The sequence below is a fragment of the Lactuca virosa genome, chromosome 2 (genome assembly GCF_052849685.1).
Source record: "Lactuca virosa cultivar CGN04683 chromosome 2, Lactuca_virosa_CGN04683_v6, whole genome shotgun sequence".
NCBI classification, from domain to species: Eukaryota; Viridiplantae; Streptophyta; class Magnoliopsida; order Asterales; family Asteraceae; genus Lactuca; species Lactuca virosa.
Genome location: NC_136427.1, coordinates 312492773 through 312508747, shown reverse-complemented (window position 1 = coordinate 312508747; position 15975 = coordinate 312492773). Strand labels below are relative to the sequence as shown.

The window sequence follows — 15975 nt, the reverse complement described above, 5'->3', positions numbered from 1 at the left end:
CTAGTTTAAAAAGGAATGGCCCGACATGACCGCACGACATCTCCTGGATATTTAGTCTGCAAGGAATGCTTACGAAAATAAATGGATATTCATCTGATATTTTGAGAATACTTTGACTCTAGTTGTCTTTTGGAACAATGAAAATAAATGGATATTCATCTTAAACCATATCATAAATGAAAATATTGCATTATCTGATTTTGGTGCAGATACATTCTCGTTTCTCAAAGCTGGGACTGTGCCCAACCTATGCGTGTTCATGGCCATAATAAGGTGTTTAATTAACCATTCTTATTTTAAAAAAAAAAAAAGCATATTGTAATCTTGAAATGAAATGTTTCTTTGGTTAAAATACTTCACGGGGCTATCTATCGACCATCGGGTTGGGTGTCTTATTGTCTTTCTTTCTAAACTATCTCTTTGACAAAAAGGCTCCTCTATATCTGCGTATTCTATAGTCTATACTTTCCATTTTTGTTGTTCAGTCCAGAATTTACCCTTCTTGAAAATGTCAACTCTCCCTCTTCTCTCTCCCGCCAAATTGGCTCCAACGTCTCACAAACCCAGAAATCCTTCTACCAAAAGAACGCAATTGATTAAAACCCTAAAAAACCCCACTTTCGAACCTCTAAAGGACCGACTAATCCGTTTATCCAATGTGGGGCAGATTCAAGAAGCAATTTCAGTCCTTGATGTTATGACCCAACAACACCAGCTCACCCCAGACCTCACTACCTTCTCCGTCCTCCTTAAATCGTGCATCCGAACCCGAAATTTTGAACTTGGCAAGCTTGTTCACTCGAAACTCAACCAATCTGGAATAAAACTGGACGCAATTGTATTGAACTCGCTCATAAGCTTGTATTCCAAATGCGGGGATTGGGTTACTGCTAAAACTATATTTGATTCCATGGGTGATGATCGATTGAGGGATTTGGTTTCTTGGAGTGCCATGATATCTTGTTTCGCGCATAATGGATTCGAATCACAAGCGTTGCTGACTTTTATTGAGATGCTAAGGCATGGGGAATCCCCAAATCAGTTTTGTTTGTCGGCCGCGATTCAAGCGTGTTGTAATGGAGAAAATGCTTGGATTGGAGAAGTGATTTTCGGGTTTGCGATTAAGACCGGATACTTTGAATCTCATGTTTGTGTTGGATGTGCTTTGCTTGATTTGTTTTCGAAGGGGTTTCATGACTTGGAGTCTGCAAAGAAAGTATTCGATAAAATGTCTGAGAGAAATTCGGTTACATGGACTTTACTGATCACTAGATATGCACAAATGGGACATCATGAAGATGCAATTCATTTGTTTTCAAGTATGCTATCATCTGGGTTTATGCCCGATCGGTTTACTTTAAGCAGTGTAGTGTCTGCCTGCGCTGAATTGGGATTCGTTTCCGTTGGTCAGCAATTGCATTCGTGGGTGATTAAGTCAGATTTGTGTTCAGATGTCTACACCGGGTGTAGTCTCGTGGACATGTATGCAAAGTGTGCAACCACTGAACCAATGAAGGATGCTACAAAAGTTTTCGAACGGATGCCTAATCATAACGTGATGTCATGGACCGCAATCATTACAGGATATGCACAAAGTGGAGGTCTCGACACAGCCGCCATTCAACTCTACAAAAATATGATCACACAAGGTCATGTCTTCCCAAACCATTTCACTTTCTCCAGCCTTCTAAAAGCAAGCGGAAACCTTTCGAATCTTGAAATCGGTAAACAAATTCATACCCACACAGTGAAATCTGGTCTTGCGTCTGTGAACTGTGTTGGGAATTCACTTATCACTATGTATGCTCGATCCGGTATCATGGAAGATGCCCAAAAGGCGTTTGAAGTTCTACTCGAGAAGAATTTAATCTCATACAACGCGATTGTAGACGGGTATGTTAAAAACACGGATTCTCACAAAGCTTTCAAGATGTTTAATCAATTTGAGGAGACAAAAGGTACAGAGGCGGTTGATTCTTTCACATTTGCCAGTCTACTAAGTGCAGCAGCCAGTCTCGGTGCTCTTGGAAAGGGCGAGGAGATGCACGCACGGTTAATAAAGTCGGGATTTGCTTCGAACCAAAGGGTATGTAACGCTTTGATCTCAATGTATTCAAGATGTGGGGACATTGAAGCAGCTTCACGGGTTTTTAGCAAAATGGAAGAACGGAATGTCATATCTTGGACTTCAATTATTACCGGTTTTGCAAAACACGGTTTTGCTACAAATGCCCTGGAGAAGTTTGATGAAATGGTTAACGCAGGCGTGAAGCCAAATGAAGTCACGTATGTTTCTGTTTTATCGGCTTGTAGTCATGTAGGAATGGTTGATGAGGGTCTAAAACACTTTGATTCCATGTACCATGAGCACAAGATTAACCCAAAGATGGAACATTACGCGTGTGTGGTTGACTTATTGGGAAGATCCGGTTTTCTTGTAAAAGCTCTCGACTTTATCAAGTCAATGCCTTTCAAGGCTGATGCTCTTGTATGGCGAACATTACTTGCAGCCTGTCAAGTCCATGGTGATGCAAAACTTGGAAAATTAGCTACAAAAATGATTACAGAACAGGATCCGGATGACCCATCTGCTTATATCTTGTTGTCTAACTTATATGCTTCAAAGGGTGAATGGGATTCGGTCGTTAAAATCCGTAAAACCATGAAAGAAAGGAACTTGATGAAGGAAGCAGGCTGCAGCTGGATAGAAGCTGAGAATCAATCGCATAAATTTTTTGTAGGGGACACGTGTCATCCTCGTGCCCATGAGATATACAAAGAGTTGGATGAATTGGTGATGGAGATAAAGAAACTGGGGTATGTTCCGGATACGGGTTTTGTTCTTCATGAACTGGACGAGAAAGAAAAAGAAGGATATTTGGTTCAGCATAGTGAGAAGATTGCTGTGGCGTTTGGATTGATAAGTAGTATGTCAAAAACGAAACCGATAAGGGTGTTGAAGAATTTGAGGGTATGTGGAGATTGTCACACTGCAATGAAGTATATATCGGTGGCAAGGGGAAGAGAAATTGTGGTTAGGGACTCCAATAGATTTCATCATTTTAAGAATGGGTCATGTTCTTGCAACGACTATTGGTGATTACGAAATAGAAAAAGTAAATTGAGAGCATGGCGGAGTTTTTGTTGTATGTACATTCTAATTTCTAAGTTCTAACAACTTGATATGAAGGGGTGAACTTTATATGGGGGTTGTTTGTGTTTGTTTATCATTATTTGATTGTTGTAGTTAAATTAAATCATCTTTTTAGTGCAAGGTTATTAAGATCGGAATCTTACCTAACCTCGTTTCACATTTTGCAAGATCGTGTTGTAAGGTCGAATCAGGACCGAAAAAACCTACCAAAATGAACTAGTTCTAAATTTGTTTGCTAGGTCACAGTTTAGTCTCTAAGTCGGGTTATTCATGTGTGGAGTCCTTAAATGTCAAATTCGTTGCATGTTTGGTCCTTGTTATACCTAATAAGACTATATTGACCTTATTTATTTATTTTTTAATTTATTTATTGTATATTTCTTATTTATTTATTGTTTATTATTTATTTATCAAATAGATAAAATGTACAACCCCTTAAAAGCTATATTACAACCACCAAACCTTATAGGTACGGCATGTGGAAGATATGGTGGATAACCTATTGACTCATGTTCAAATCCTAATACTACTCAGCTTTAGTGGTCATGAAGGTTCGCCTACAATGACTCCAGGGCATGAAGCAAAGCCTCATGTTTGCTGACCCGAAAACCCTCGTTAAGGAAATTCCCTTTCCAAAAAAACAACCACCAAACCTTATACATTTGTTAGATCATAGCATCAGTGAGAGGTTGAGACCATTTCCTCCTTTCCCATCCTCTCCTTCCTTTTTCTGTCGCCGACAACCCACACCACCACTTCACCTTCCGGATGTGCAACCTTCTACGCCACCACTTCGCGTCCAGATCTACAATCCTCTTGTTAGAAAAAGTGCATTGACAAAGGAGATGGTGGTGGTTTTTCGAAGGTGGTGACCGAGAAGAAAGAAAACGAGAGTTGACTTGGATTTGGCGGCCGGAGCATTGCTGCAATCGTTTTTTTTTTTTTGTGTGTGTGTGGGGGGGGGGAGTGCATGTCGGAGAAGAAAAAGAAGATGGCGGTGGTTTTTCGAAGGTGAAATAGCCACGAAGTGGGTGAGGGTCAAGGGTGAAGGTGAGGGGAATGGGGCGTCTGTTCATCTCCACTGTCGGCGGCTCTATTGATGTCTCTGGCTTTAATTTCTGGTTAAATGGATTGAGTTTTTTTTTTGGATTGATTCTTTTTTATTTGAATTTGTGGTTCTGATTTATTGTTTGGATTTTTGGTTCGAATATTCATCGGTTTAATGGGTCATTTTTTTTCCGGTAGTACAGGTGGTGGTGATTTAGTCTGGTGTACACCACACTCCAACATATGCGGGATTATGGTGGCTTATAAGCTAGCAGTGACGAGATTGTAATTGAGGGAAGGAGGCAGGAATTATGTGGGCTGCAATTGTGTGAGTTCCTTGTGTTGGGTGGGATGACTAATGACGATACAGGGTACCAGTGATTGGATGGGATGACTGAGGACGATGCGGGTTACCGATGATGCAGGTGGCGGGGATGTTTATAGTGGCTGAGAGAATTACTCTTAACGTTGCTTAGGCTTTAGGGAAATTGATTTTTTTAATTTATTAATATATAAATCATAAATTTATTTATAAAGGGAATTAATAAGGATACAATAGTTTTTTAAGTTAAAACATAGATTAAGCGTGCAATAAAAACATATAATAAGAACAAAACATGCAACAAATTTGACATTTAAGGACTCATTGCATAAAAAACTTAGCTTAAGGACTAAACGCTTAAGTAGCACAATGCCACAAGAACCACACGTGTAATTTACTGTAACTTTAATTTGTTTTAATCTTAATAATTTATATGTATAAAAGTAAAATGGACCTACAACAACCTACTCTCACCCAATGTTTTACTGTTATTAATTTTATATGTATAAAATTAAAATGAACCTACCACAACCACTCCCAATCAAAATATTTTTAAAGAATGTTTTTTAATTATGGAACAACAAATAACCTATATATTTTTCAAGATTCAACTAGGCTGTGTTTGGCGCGCCACAGCTAGTTGATAAGGTCGCTTATTTTTTAAGCTTTTTTATGTTGTCGTGTTTGGTAAGCCAAAAAGTAGCTTTTAAGCTAGTTTATAAGCTAGCTTTTTGAAAAGCTACTTAGAGTAGCTTTTTATGAGCTTTTTTAAAATTTTCCAAATACACCCCTTAATTAATTATAGAAACACATACTCCTACATGTCCTTTTATGTAATTTTATATATTTCAGCTAGCTTTTCAGCTAGTTTTACCAAACGTTATTTTTTATCAGCTAACTTTTCACCTATCAGCTAGCTTTTTATTTAACAGCTAGCTTTTCAGCTAGTACGCCAAACATAGCCTTAAATCGTTTCTTAACGTTGAATTCTATAAAAAAAAACATTTGATTATTTGTTAAGCTAAATCGATTTTTAATCTTTATTTCCCAAAAATTAAGTTGGTTTAAGATAAAACCTCAAAGGTTGAACCTAGAGAGATGACTATAAGTTTCTTCATATTGTAGATATCATGTTTTCAATCGATTAAAAAATTAACCCAAGCAGAACAAAGGCACCAATGTGTATCCATATTCGTATTTTTTTATTTCTCTTGTTTCATATGTGAAAATGATGTTGCACATCAAAAAGACATCAATAGTTTTCGAGTTGCATCCCTTATGATTAATTATAATTTAGTTGAAACTTTGATACGTTTTATTGGGAAATAGATGGAATATTTATGGTGTTAGTCAAAAGTGATCAAAACTAACCAAAATATTTTTTGCTAGCGGTAGGGAGTGATCATCTCAATTGAAAGGTCATGAGTTCAAGTCTCACTTAAGATATATAGACTGTAATTAGCAGTGTTGTAGAAATCGGCCTTGACGGCCGATTAATCGGAGATTAATCATTTGGCGGTCTACAACCAATTATGATTAAGGGTGCTTAACAGAAATTGGTCAATATCGGTCAATCTCGCTTGGTGGTCCGTGGAGTTACTTGGCACTCCTAGGTGGGAAAAATTAAAAAAAATTCAAATATGTAAATTTTTAAATATTACATCAAAATTTCAAAATTTTAATTTTTCAAGTATTTAATTTTTTCAATATTATACAAAATATTTCATATTTTCAAAATTTGAAATGTTCAAATACTATTTTCTTAGGATATATTATGTTGTTAAAGAGTTTTATTAATAATTTGAGGTTTTCGATTAATCTCCAATTAATCCCCACGTATACCGATTAATCTCTTAATCACAGAGGTTCTACTAAACGTTTTTTTACAACGTTGGTAATTAATAACTAGATTAGTTTAACGTTTAAAAAAAATCAAAATTCAAATTTGCAAAAAAAAAAAAAAAAAAAAAAAACGAACTAATAATAAAAAGAGATAATGACTTAAAAGGGTAATATATTTTTTGATTTGTACACATTTAGTCACTGATTATTTTTTTCGTCCACATTTACCCCTTCAACTTGTTAAACTGTACACATTTAGTCTTTATGACCGGCTACTCCAGGTTAGCCGGTAAAAATGACTTAATAGGGTAATATATTTCTCACTTTGTGTAGATTTAGTCCTTAATATTTTTGTACATATTTAGTCCTTAATATTTTTTTTTTTGCAAAATAAGTCATTTTTGTTTTTGTACACATTCAGTACTTATGAGTGATTTCTTTAGGTTTTTCTCACGACATCTTACGTGAGATAGTCATATGGTGGTGGGATAGGTTGAGGTGATCCTGCTATATGTTGTAGGCCAAGATACCTGGTGCGGGCCGACTGTAAGCCGTAGGCATGGAGGCTCGAGAAGAGCGGTTAGGTTAAGGCGACATGCCGACAAACCCTGGGTATTCCAGTCTGATGAGTGACTGGACCTGTTGCATGTTGGTATTCCAGTCCGATGACTGATTAAGCCAAGGTATTCCAATCTGATGAGTGTGGGCCCATTATGCATGATAATGTGTTTGTTGTATTAGATATTTTGGGGGAAACTCACTAAACTTTGTGCTTACCCAGTTGTTTATGTTTTTAGGTTCTATCGTTGATCGTGGGAAAGCGAATGCATGACTGTACACACTCATCAACAGTATTGAGGATTCTACGTTTCTTATATTACTCTGATTTTCGATAAATATATTTTGGAATAAACGTTTGTTTCTTAATAATGGATTTATAGTTAGGGACTTTTGCCTTATTTAAAAATGAAAATTTTTTGTTGTGAAATAAGACGTTACACATAAATATCAACAACCCCACACACTTTATCAATTATTGTCTCATGTAAGATGTCGTAAGAAAAACCTAAAAAAATCATTCATATGTACTGAATGAGTACAAAAACAAAAATGACTTATTTTGAAACAAAAAAATATTACGCACTAAATGTGTACAAAAATATTAAGGACTAAATATGTATAAAATGAGAAATATATTACCCTACTAAGGCCCCGTTTGATACGCGTCTGATCGAGTCAAGTCAGACGTTTTTGGCTAACTCGGTCAGCAAAATCTGTTTGATAATCCAACTTTGGTCATCTGACTCGGTAAGAAATGTCTGACCGAGAAAAGAGTTGGGAGGAGACTGACCGAGAAAGAAAGCAAGACTTTCCAATAATACCATTGCCCTTGGATAAAAATTCGAATCTCAACAAGTGAAATGGGAGGTTACAGTATTTGAACTCGAGTCTCCCCTATACAAACAATAGCGTTTACCACCAAGCTAGAGGGTTTTTTGTGTTTTAACCTTTAAAATAGTATATTTAATATCTATTATGCTGGAAGTTTTTGTATACATTATTATTAATATTATTTATATTATTATTATTATTATTATTATTATTATTATTATTATAAAGAGCACGAGGATAAAATGGTCATTTTGCATCAATCAGCACATTCAGTCAGATGTACAATCAAACAGCATGGTTTCTTACTCAGTCAGAATTTATTACTCAGACAGATCTTTCCCAATCAGCACTTTCTCAGTCAGCAACTATTAAACGGCCCCTAAGTCAATTTTCCCGGCTAACCTGAAGTAACCGGTCATAAGGACTGATGTGTATAGTTTAACAAGTTGAAGGAGTAAATGTAAATGGAAAAAAAAAACTCAGTGATCAAATGTGTACAAATCGAAAAATATATTACCCTTCTAAGTCATCCCGTGTAAAAATTAGTGGAAAGCTTATGGGATTTTTGCCAACAATATTCTGTTTTGGCAAGGGCTGAAACCTTTCCCAATTCGTCATTTAGCATTAATGTATCTGTGCACCCACCTCACGCCATTTCATCGACTCAAAGCACAATCCCCAAAAGCTGCGACCACATCGAGGGAGAGATTACCACTGTATCTCTGTGTGTGTATGTTTTTTAATCTCTTTTGTGAGAGTACGTTTCGGTTGACCACATTTACACAATCAACAAACTACTGACGTTATGCTTCAATTTCCCTGACTTGGACCTTTCATCTCTCAGATATAATCGATTATTTTGCCTATATTCATGTTTATATATTTCGGTAGATGAGAAAGTTTCTGGGTTTAAACTTTTTGTGGCTATAATTAGAATTTCTGTAAATCCCCTCGTGGTGCCGCCCAAAAGTTTTCAATCCCTAGCTTATATATTGTTCCATTCACGTTCTCCAGGCCCTTGTAAGCTTGTTAAGAAATTAGTTTTTGAACTTTTTTTTTTTTTTATCGAAGTTCGTAAATTAGTTGTACTTTGGCAGTTCCAATCAAAAGTTAGTATTTTCACATGTACCTTTTCCTTTTTTTTTTATTAATTCTTTTATGTTATCTGGATTGCTATTATATTTTTCTTCCTGCTGCCAAGAATCTTGATCTTTAGCTTATATGTTACGCTGTTTTAGGTAAATGTACACGTTTTCGACTTATAGATTGATTTAATCACATTATGTTGTTTGATCTGTTTACAGGTCTAATTAGAATCCACTTTGTGAAATGTTCTTGGTAAAGTAGATGATTGCTTTTACTTTAGGATGTCACAAAAGGAGGGAAAGGGGAATAGAATTGATGGTTTCTATACTAAAAAAATTTCAAAACAGAATATTGTGATTGCTGAATTTGATGTCCATGTGTCTTTGCAAGATTTCCCCCCTTTAGTCTAACCTTTTAAGCCTTTCTTGTATTCTATATCTATCCTATTATAAAAGCTGTTGATTTGTATTGTTTCATGTTCATGTTATCGTAGCAGTAGCAACTTAAAGTGTAAGGTCCATATTTTGGTGTTAGAGGCTGAAACTGGAGAAGGAAAAGAGAATCTATGGAGGGAGACGCAGGGAGAGACTTGGAAGTCCAGAGAAGTTTGGATGGGAGGGCGAATGAACCATCTTGTTGCCTGAAAGCAAGAGCTTCCTGTGTTGATTCAGAGCTTGAAGCCAATTGTCATGCAACAGTTGTTTCTGGATGGTTCTCTGGTAATCATTTGAATAATCAGAATCATGAATCATGTGGTTACTGTTTGAGATGATCATCATTATGTTGTTAATTGCTGCAGATATAGGTGGCAAAAGCATGTACTTTAACAACCCCATGTGGCCAGGTAATTTAAGCTAGGGTTCATATATGTTGAATATGCAACTTGAGTTTCCTTTTGTGTATAATAAATATCAGGAGAAGCGCATTCCTTGGAAGTAGAAAAGATTCTGTTCAAGGAAAAATCAGAGTACCAGGAGGTTGTAGTTTTTGAGGTATCACATGTCAACATGGATCAGCCCTAGCCCCTAGACTCTAGTACTAAAACTAGAGAATCACATCACATGTTAATATTATATATCATATATGCTAAAATTGTTAAATTATTGATGTGTACAGTCTGCAACATATGGGAAAGTTCTTGTTCTTGATGGCATTCTTCAGCTGAGTGAGAAAGATGAATGTGCATATCAGGAAATGATTACCCATCTTCCCCTTTGTTCCATTGAATCGCCAAAAAAGGTAACTTTAGCATCAAGATGAAGTTTGATCTCTCTTTATTTCCATGCTTATTAATATTGGATGGTGTGTGTATATGCAGGTTCTGGTTGTGGGTGGCGGGGATGGTGGAGTGCTAAGGGAAATTGCTCGCCACAGCTCTGTGGATTTAATTGATATATGTGAAATAGATAAGATGGTTATAGATGTACGTATGTATGTGGTGAAACTAAATAGATAAAATTTATTAACTGTAACTGTAAGTAATCAATGTTTTGTTACATGCTCATCATATATATGTAACTCCTTGTTTGTAATTGTAATTGTAATTGTAGGTAAGTAAGAAGTATTTTCCCGAGTTAGCTGTTGGTTTTGAAGATCCTCGTGTTCATCTCCATGTCGCTGATGGTAATGTTTTTATTATTTATTATTTATCTTTAAGTTTGAGATTTGATATTGTGGAATTTGGACAGCTGTTGAGTTTATCCGGAACACTCCTGAAGGAAAGTATGATGCCATTATTGTTGATTCATCTGATCCTGTGGGTATGTATGGTTTTTTTTGTTTCGCTTATGATCATGAATATTCATACATGTATGTTGTGGAAAGTATGATGATGTAACGTAACATAACATAACTGTGTGTAGGTCCTGCTCAAGAACTAGTGGAAAGGCCTTTCTTTGAGTCGATAGCAAGAGCATTAAGACCTGGAGGGGTGCTTTGTAACATGGCAGAGAGTATGTGGCTCCACACTCATCTTATCCAGGATATGGTCACCGCATGTCGCGATATATTCAAGGGTTCTGTTCATTATGCATGGGCAACTGTACCTACATATCCCAGGTGTCTCATTGATTAAACCCTACTGCTACATTGCTGCTGTTGTTAACAATAATTCTTGAAAAAAACTGATTGATTGTTAATATTTCAGTGGTGTTATTGGATTCATATTGTGCTCAACTGATGGACCGCCTGTAGATTTTAAGATTCCTGTAAACCCCATTGAGAAGGTAGAGGGAGCACTGGAGCACTGGAGAGAACTAAGATTCTACAACTCTCAGGTTCGTAATTAACCTGCTATTTGCATGCTATACAGAGTCTAGTGAGTGTATGATAATTCATTTTATTTTTAATATTAAACAGATGCATCAAGCTGCCTTTGCCTTGCCTTCATTTGTGAAGAGGGAAGTTAGCTGTCTTTGAGGGTTGTTAGTCTCGTGTGGGGCTTGATATTGTGGTGTGGGTGCAAACCAAATTATGAGTAAGGTGTAGGTACCGTATGTTAGTGGATATGCATGGTGAAAATAATGGTATTCATGGGAGGGTTTGTCATTTGTCCTCTGTACATGGTCATCAATCTTTGTTTTGTGCTTCCAGAAATATATCCATAAATTGTTTGTGTGTGTTTATCTGTCATAAAAGTGAACTTGGATGTTATGTTTCCAAGAAAGTGGATTTAGATGTGGGCGTTTTTTAAAAACAATTTTGATCAGCATTTATCAAATGTTGGAACAGAAATATATTATAATTTAGTACATAAATTAACTACATACCATCAACTGCATTAACCACAGACATTGGGTGCCACCATCTATGCATTAAGAATTCCGGTTAACACACTTGATGCTTTGGGGTTAAATGGTGCAAGGAGAACTTGTTACTAGTTATTTGAATTTCTGTAAAAGATCAAAATCCAGTCAAATGATTCTTTAACATTTGTGCAACTCCAACTTTAAACCATTAAACATATATACTTTCAACATCAAGTGCATCAATGGAGTGAATCCAACATAAGCTAAGTTACAACTTTTTTGGCTATCAAAATCAAGCAAGCATGCAGATGACATGACATTTGTCTCGAAAGATACATTTACAATACAAGTAAAGAAGATGAAGATTTAAGAGATGAGGTTGGGTAATACGAGAGGTCTGACATCTGGCTTTACCTTGGCACAACTGCCTTTTAAAATGGTATCTAAAGTCGCAATAGCTTCCAGAATATGCTTCCCTTTGTTCAACATTATACAACTAGCCCTGTATGATAAATCACAACACAACATGGCTCAAATCAATACATCAGAAGAAAGAAATATTTGGCCTTGAATAAAAATAAAATACACAAACCTAACCTTGCTCCACATGCCACGTCAGTTATTTCGGGTCTAGTAGGCAGACCGGTCTTTACGAGGGACTCAAGTACCTGTGTCGCCCAAATAACAGGAACATGTGCTGCGCTGCATATCGATAGGATTTCCTCCTGAATATCCCCCATCATCTCCCACCCACACTCAACTGCAAGATCTCCTCTGGCAATCATAACCCCCAAAGGATTTGATAACTTCATTGCCTCTAAAAGCAAGAGAGGCAAGTTCTTAAGCCCATCTTTCGTTTCAATCTTTAAAACAATTCCCAATCCATCAAGTTTCCTTTTTTTAACTTCTTGCCCAACCAGAATAATATCATCAACATCCCGAACAAATGAAATCCCAACAATGTCAGCATGGGCGCCAACAAAGTCAAGATCAATAATATCTTTGGAAGTCAAACCTTCATACTGAATTTTGCTCTCGGGGATGTTGATGGATTTCTGTGGGCCAAGTTTGGTGCCTCGTGGACCGGCACGGGTGATGGAAACAACTATTTCTGAAATACTCGTCCCTTTGATCACTCCCCATATTTTACCATCATCAAAAGCAATGGGCTCTCCAGGTTTGACCGAGTCAAACAGATACCCAGAGGAACAAGTCACTCTAGGACTCCCATTACCAACCATGGAAGAAGTCAACTGTGGTTGTTCAAAATCATCTCGTGTTATGACCAGCAGGTCTCCAACTCTCAATCTAACAAACGTCTCAGTAGGAGGGACATCCACCACAGATCCAAACAACGCCCTTTTCTTGTTCCCTTTTAATTTTGTTCCATTCTCAACATAAGCGGTGTTTGTACAATCAGCCATGAATCCAACACCACTAAAAACAGGGAATTTCTTTGAAATCTTGAGTGACCTTTGTTTGCCTCGAGCATCACGGAATCTAAGAGTATCGCCAACTTGTAGCTTTTCAAGAAACTGTTGTCCGTCCACATACATGACCACATCTGGAGACACATGAGCAGGTGGCGAGCCAGCGCCTTTTTGTGCCACCCAAACCTGAGCAGCATTGATCACATTTCCAGATGCGTTCTTCTTTGGAGATATTTTCATGACACATGGACCGGATTTCATTCTACCTGTTCGCAGCTTTGGTCCAGCCAGATCCATGAGAATCCTACACGGTTTCTCAAGCATCTGAGAGTTTATTTTCACTCTTCTGATTGTCTCACTCCAGACACTTGGATCACCATGGGCACAGTTGATACGCACGACTGTGGTCCCTGCCTTAAGAATATCATTGATGAACGTTTCATTGGTTATGGCTTCTTCACCAACTGTCACCATGATATGACTTCTTTTGTCTTCAACTGGACCCATAAGAAAATCCCGGTTAGAATTTACCCTTTTTCTCATCATACTTGCTGTCAACTGGTTGTTGAAATTTTCTGAAGATTTGGATTTTAGATTTTCCAACAGCTGGATTCCTGCAATCACATACGGATTGATTGTTTCCAAGTTCAGGAGGCCTACAGAAGAGACCTCATCTTTTAATTGGTCAACATCAAGGCTTTTAAGAGCCAAATAATGTATCAGGTTTGCAGCACTAACAGCATGTCGTCTGCAAGGAAAGTGATGTTACTGTTGGTGTTAGTGTTAGGTGCAGATTATATTTTCCAATTCCTGATTTCATGTACCCAAAAACATGGACTTTACTAGATAATCAACAAGAATCCCCAAAGCACTGATGTTATTGCATCATAAACTTCTAGAAAAACTAATGGCCTATAAATCACAAAATAAATAAAGATACCTATGACATAGTTTTAGTCGGGAAGCATTCCACTGTTCCATTGCTAAAGCATGCATGTGAACAGCCTTTAATTTATCCAGAAGATTTCCCTGATTTCCTAAGATTTGAGCATGCTGCAAGTGATTGTCATCCAAGTATACTGAAGAAGCAATAATTACCTTCTCTGAATCATTTTCAGTAGAGTTCCTACTACTCTCTGAAATGATGTGTGATTGATCATCAGCAGCATAAGCACCCACACTGCTTTCAGGTTCATCATTTCCATTTCTAGTAGCAGAGACGATATAGCTCAAAGGAAGTGCCCGTTTACGTCTCCTTAGAGGCTGAATAAATTTATCCTTAGAAACTAATAGCCCACATGACAAGTGCAGAGGTTTTTCATGTAAGTTTGAGGATGCCAACACCAATGCTTCAGCTGTGTAAGGGCCCTGAAAAAATTGGCCCAATAAAGAAGGTGTGTTGATTGGGGAATTCAAAGATAAAGTTTGAATTAATCATTAAGCTTGAGTTGCTACTTACATAATTTGAGGCATGGTTGGTGACCGAGCTAAGTGAAGCCACACCAAACATCATCTATAAGATAATTTTTCAGCAAAAAGATGAGTATCCAAACACTTTTAAAAAACAACTTACTGACTTTTTCCACCACAAATTTCTAAAAACTCCTTTCCTCACCACCATGAGTCAATAAAGTCGTTCTGCCTAAAAGTCCTTTTGAAGTTCAAAATAAATCCCAAACACCCTCTGATAACATCACAATGACAGTAAATGAGGCTATCATTTCAAATTAAAAATGTTGCACACCTCATTCTAAGAAGGTCCTCGTATCATTTATCACTATGCTTATGTTCTCTATTTCAGTCTACATGTAAAACCAATGCAAACTAACATAGATTATCTCTACACAGAGACGGGTATTGATTTAACAGCTAAAAGTTGTTTTTTTTTTTTTTTTTTTCTCATGATAGTTGAAGTTTTAAGTAAGAAAGGCCGACTTCTCTGGATCTTTGCATATTTAAAATAACCTATAATCGTCAAAAGGATAGCTTCATACAAGCAGGTTACATAATATAAATTTAATCTGTGAAGTTGGGGGGAAAAGATCAACTATAAATGAACACAATCACAAACTAAAAACAAAAGCCAAACTAAAACCAACCCCCGATATCCACAGATGAGAAATCAAACGACCGATTTGGCCAAACTAAATTAACCCCATGGTGTCATGAATGCTAACCAACAAACAAGTGCTCATTTTCAAATCAATACATGCCGTGTAACAGGATGATCAAGGCGATAAACATGACGTAGGAAAGAATCGAACAATATAAATATATATATTATTTAAAAGTTTTTATTTTTTTACCTTTTTGAATCTTGGTGACGGGCTGACGGCAAGGAATATTGGTGGTTATAGATGGAGAATCTGTGGGAGAGAGGAAGCGAGAAGAAAGAAGAGTGTGGCCAACACGAGCTAGATTCAAACAGCTGGACCCTTTATTATTGCCAATCTTTTCACAGTATCGACTATCGACCCTAATTTTCTTTTCCTTTTCGTCGGATTATAATTTATTTTTGGGAAAATTATTGTGTAGAACTTAGGTTATCGGTTCAATTTGATCATTTATGTTGTTTTTATTGGTTCAATTTGATCATTTATCTTGTTTTTATGACGTAGGTCTTCTAAGTTTTACCGTATACATAAATTAAGTAATTATCATTAGTTTTTAATTATTTCTTCGTTAAACCAGTTATTCTAAATTACATAAATGGTCCCTATGGTTTAAATTCTTTCGTAATTGGTCCTTACTAGCACGGTGATTGTTCTTCACCGACACCACCCCGTTCACTTTCGGCAACCACCCCATGCACCTCCGGTAGCCTCCACCGTGCCAACCAAATGTGCAGCATATCACAATTCCTTAAAATTTCGATTCATTTGACAAATTTAATTGATTTCAGTAATATTCTTCGAACAAACCACTCAATGACAACGAATCGACTTTTGTTTAAAA

The 15975-nt window shown here is 36.8% G+C and overlaps 3 protein-coding genes across 4 annotated transcripts; 2 read left to right on the top strand and 1 right to left on the bottom strand.

Annotated features, from left to right (window-relative positions):
- Positions 1-369: 369 nt before the first annotated feature.
- On the top strand, positions 370-3301 carry EMB2261 (Tetratricopeptide repeat (TPR)-like superfamily protein). Its single transcript, XM_079081289.1, has one exon. It carries the CDS (start codon positions 509-511, stop codon positions 3098-3100), a length of 2592 nt encoding a protein of 863 aa, XP_078937415.1. The 5' UTR covers positions 370-508; the 3' UTR covers positions 3101-3301.
- A 5027-nt stretch (positions 3302-8328) lies between these two features.
- On the top strand, positions 8329-11517 carry LOC145161696 (spermine synthase-like). Its single transcript, XM_079081288.1, has 11 exons — positions 8329-8487; positions 9340-9562; positions 9643-9687; positions 9759-9835; positions 9960-10082; positions 10162-10266; positions 10394-10466; positions 10532-10603; positions 10706-10901; positions 10990-11119; positions 11202-11517. The coding sequence occupies exons 2-11, from the start codon at positions 9409-9411 to the stop codon at positions 11259-11261; spliced, it is 1035 nt and encodes a 344-aa protein (XP_078937414.1). The 5' UTR covers positions 8329-8487; positions 9340-9408; the 3' UTR covers positions 11262-11517.
- A 233-nt stretch (positions 11518-11750) lies between these two features.
- On the bottom strand, positions 11751-15547 carry LOC145161695 (pyruvate kinase family protein). Of its 2 annotated transcripts, XM_079081287.1 has the most exons (6): positions 15327-15547; positions 14480-14533; positions 14119-14388; positions 13961-14049; positions 12188-13768; positions 11751-12092 (listed from the first exon to the last, which is right to left on the bottom strand). In XM_079081287.1, exons 2-6 carry the CDS (start codon positions 14531-14533, stop codon positions 11957-11959), a joined length of 2130 nt encoding a protein of 709 aa, XP_078937413.1. In that variant the 5' UTR covers positions 15327-15547; the 3' UTR covers positions 11751-11956. The 2 variants fall into 2 exon arrangements, with proteins under 2 accessions (XP_078937413.1, XP_078937412.1); XM_079081286.1 differs by having other exon boundaries at positions 13961-14388.
- Positions 15548-15975: the final 428 nt, after the last annotated feature.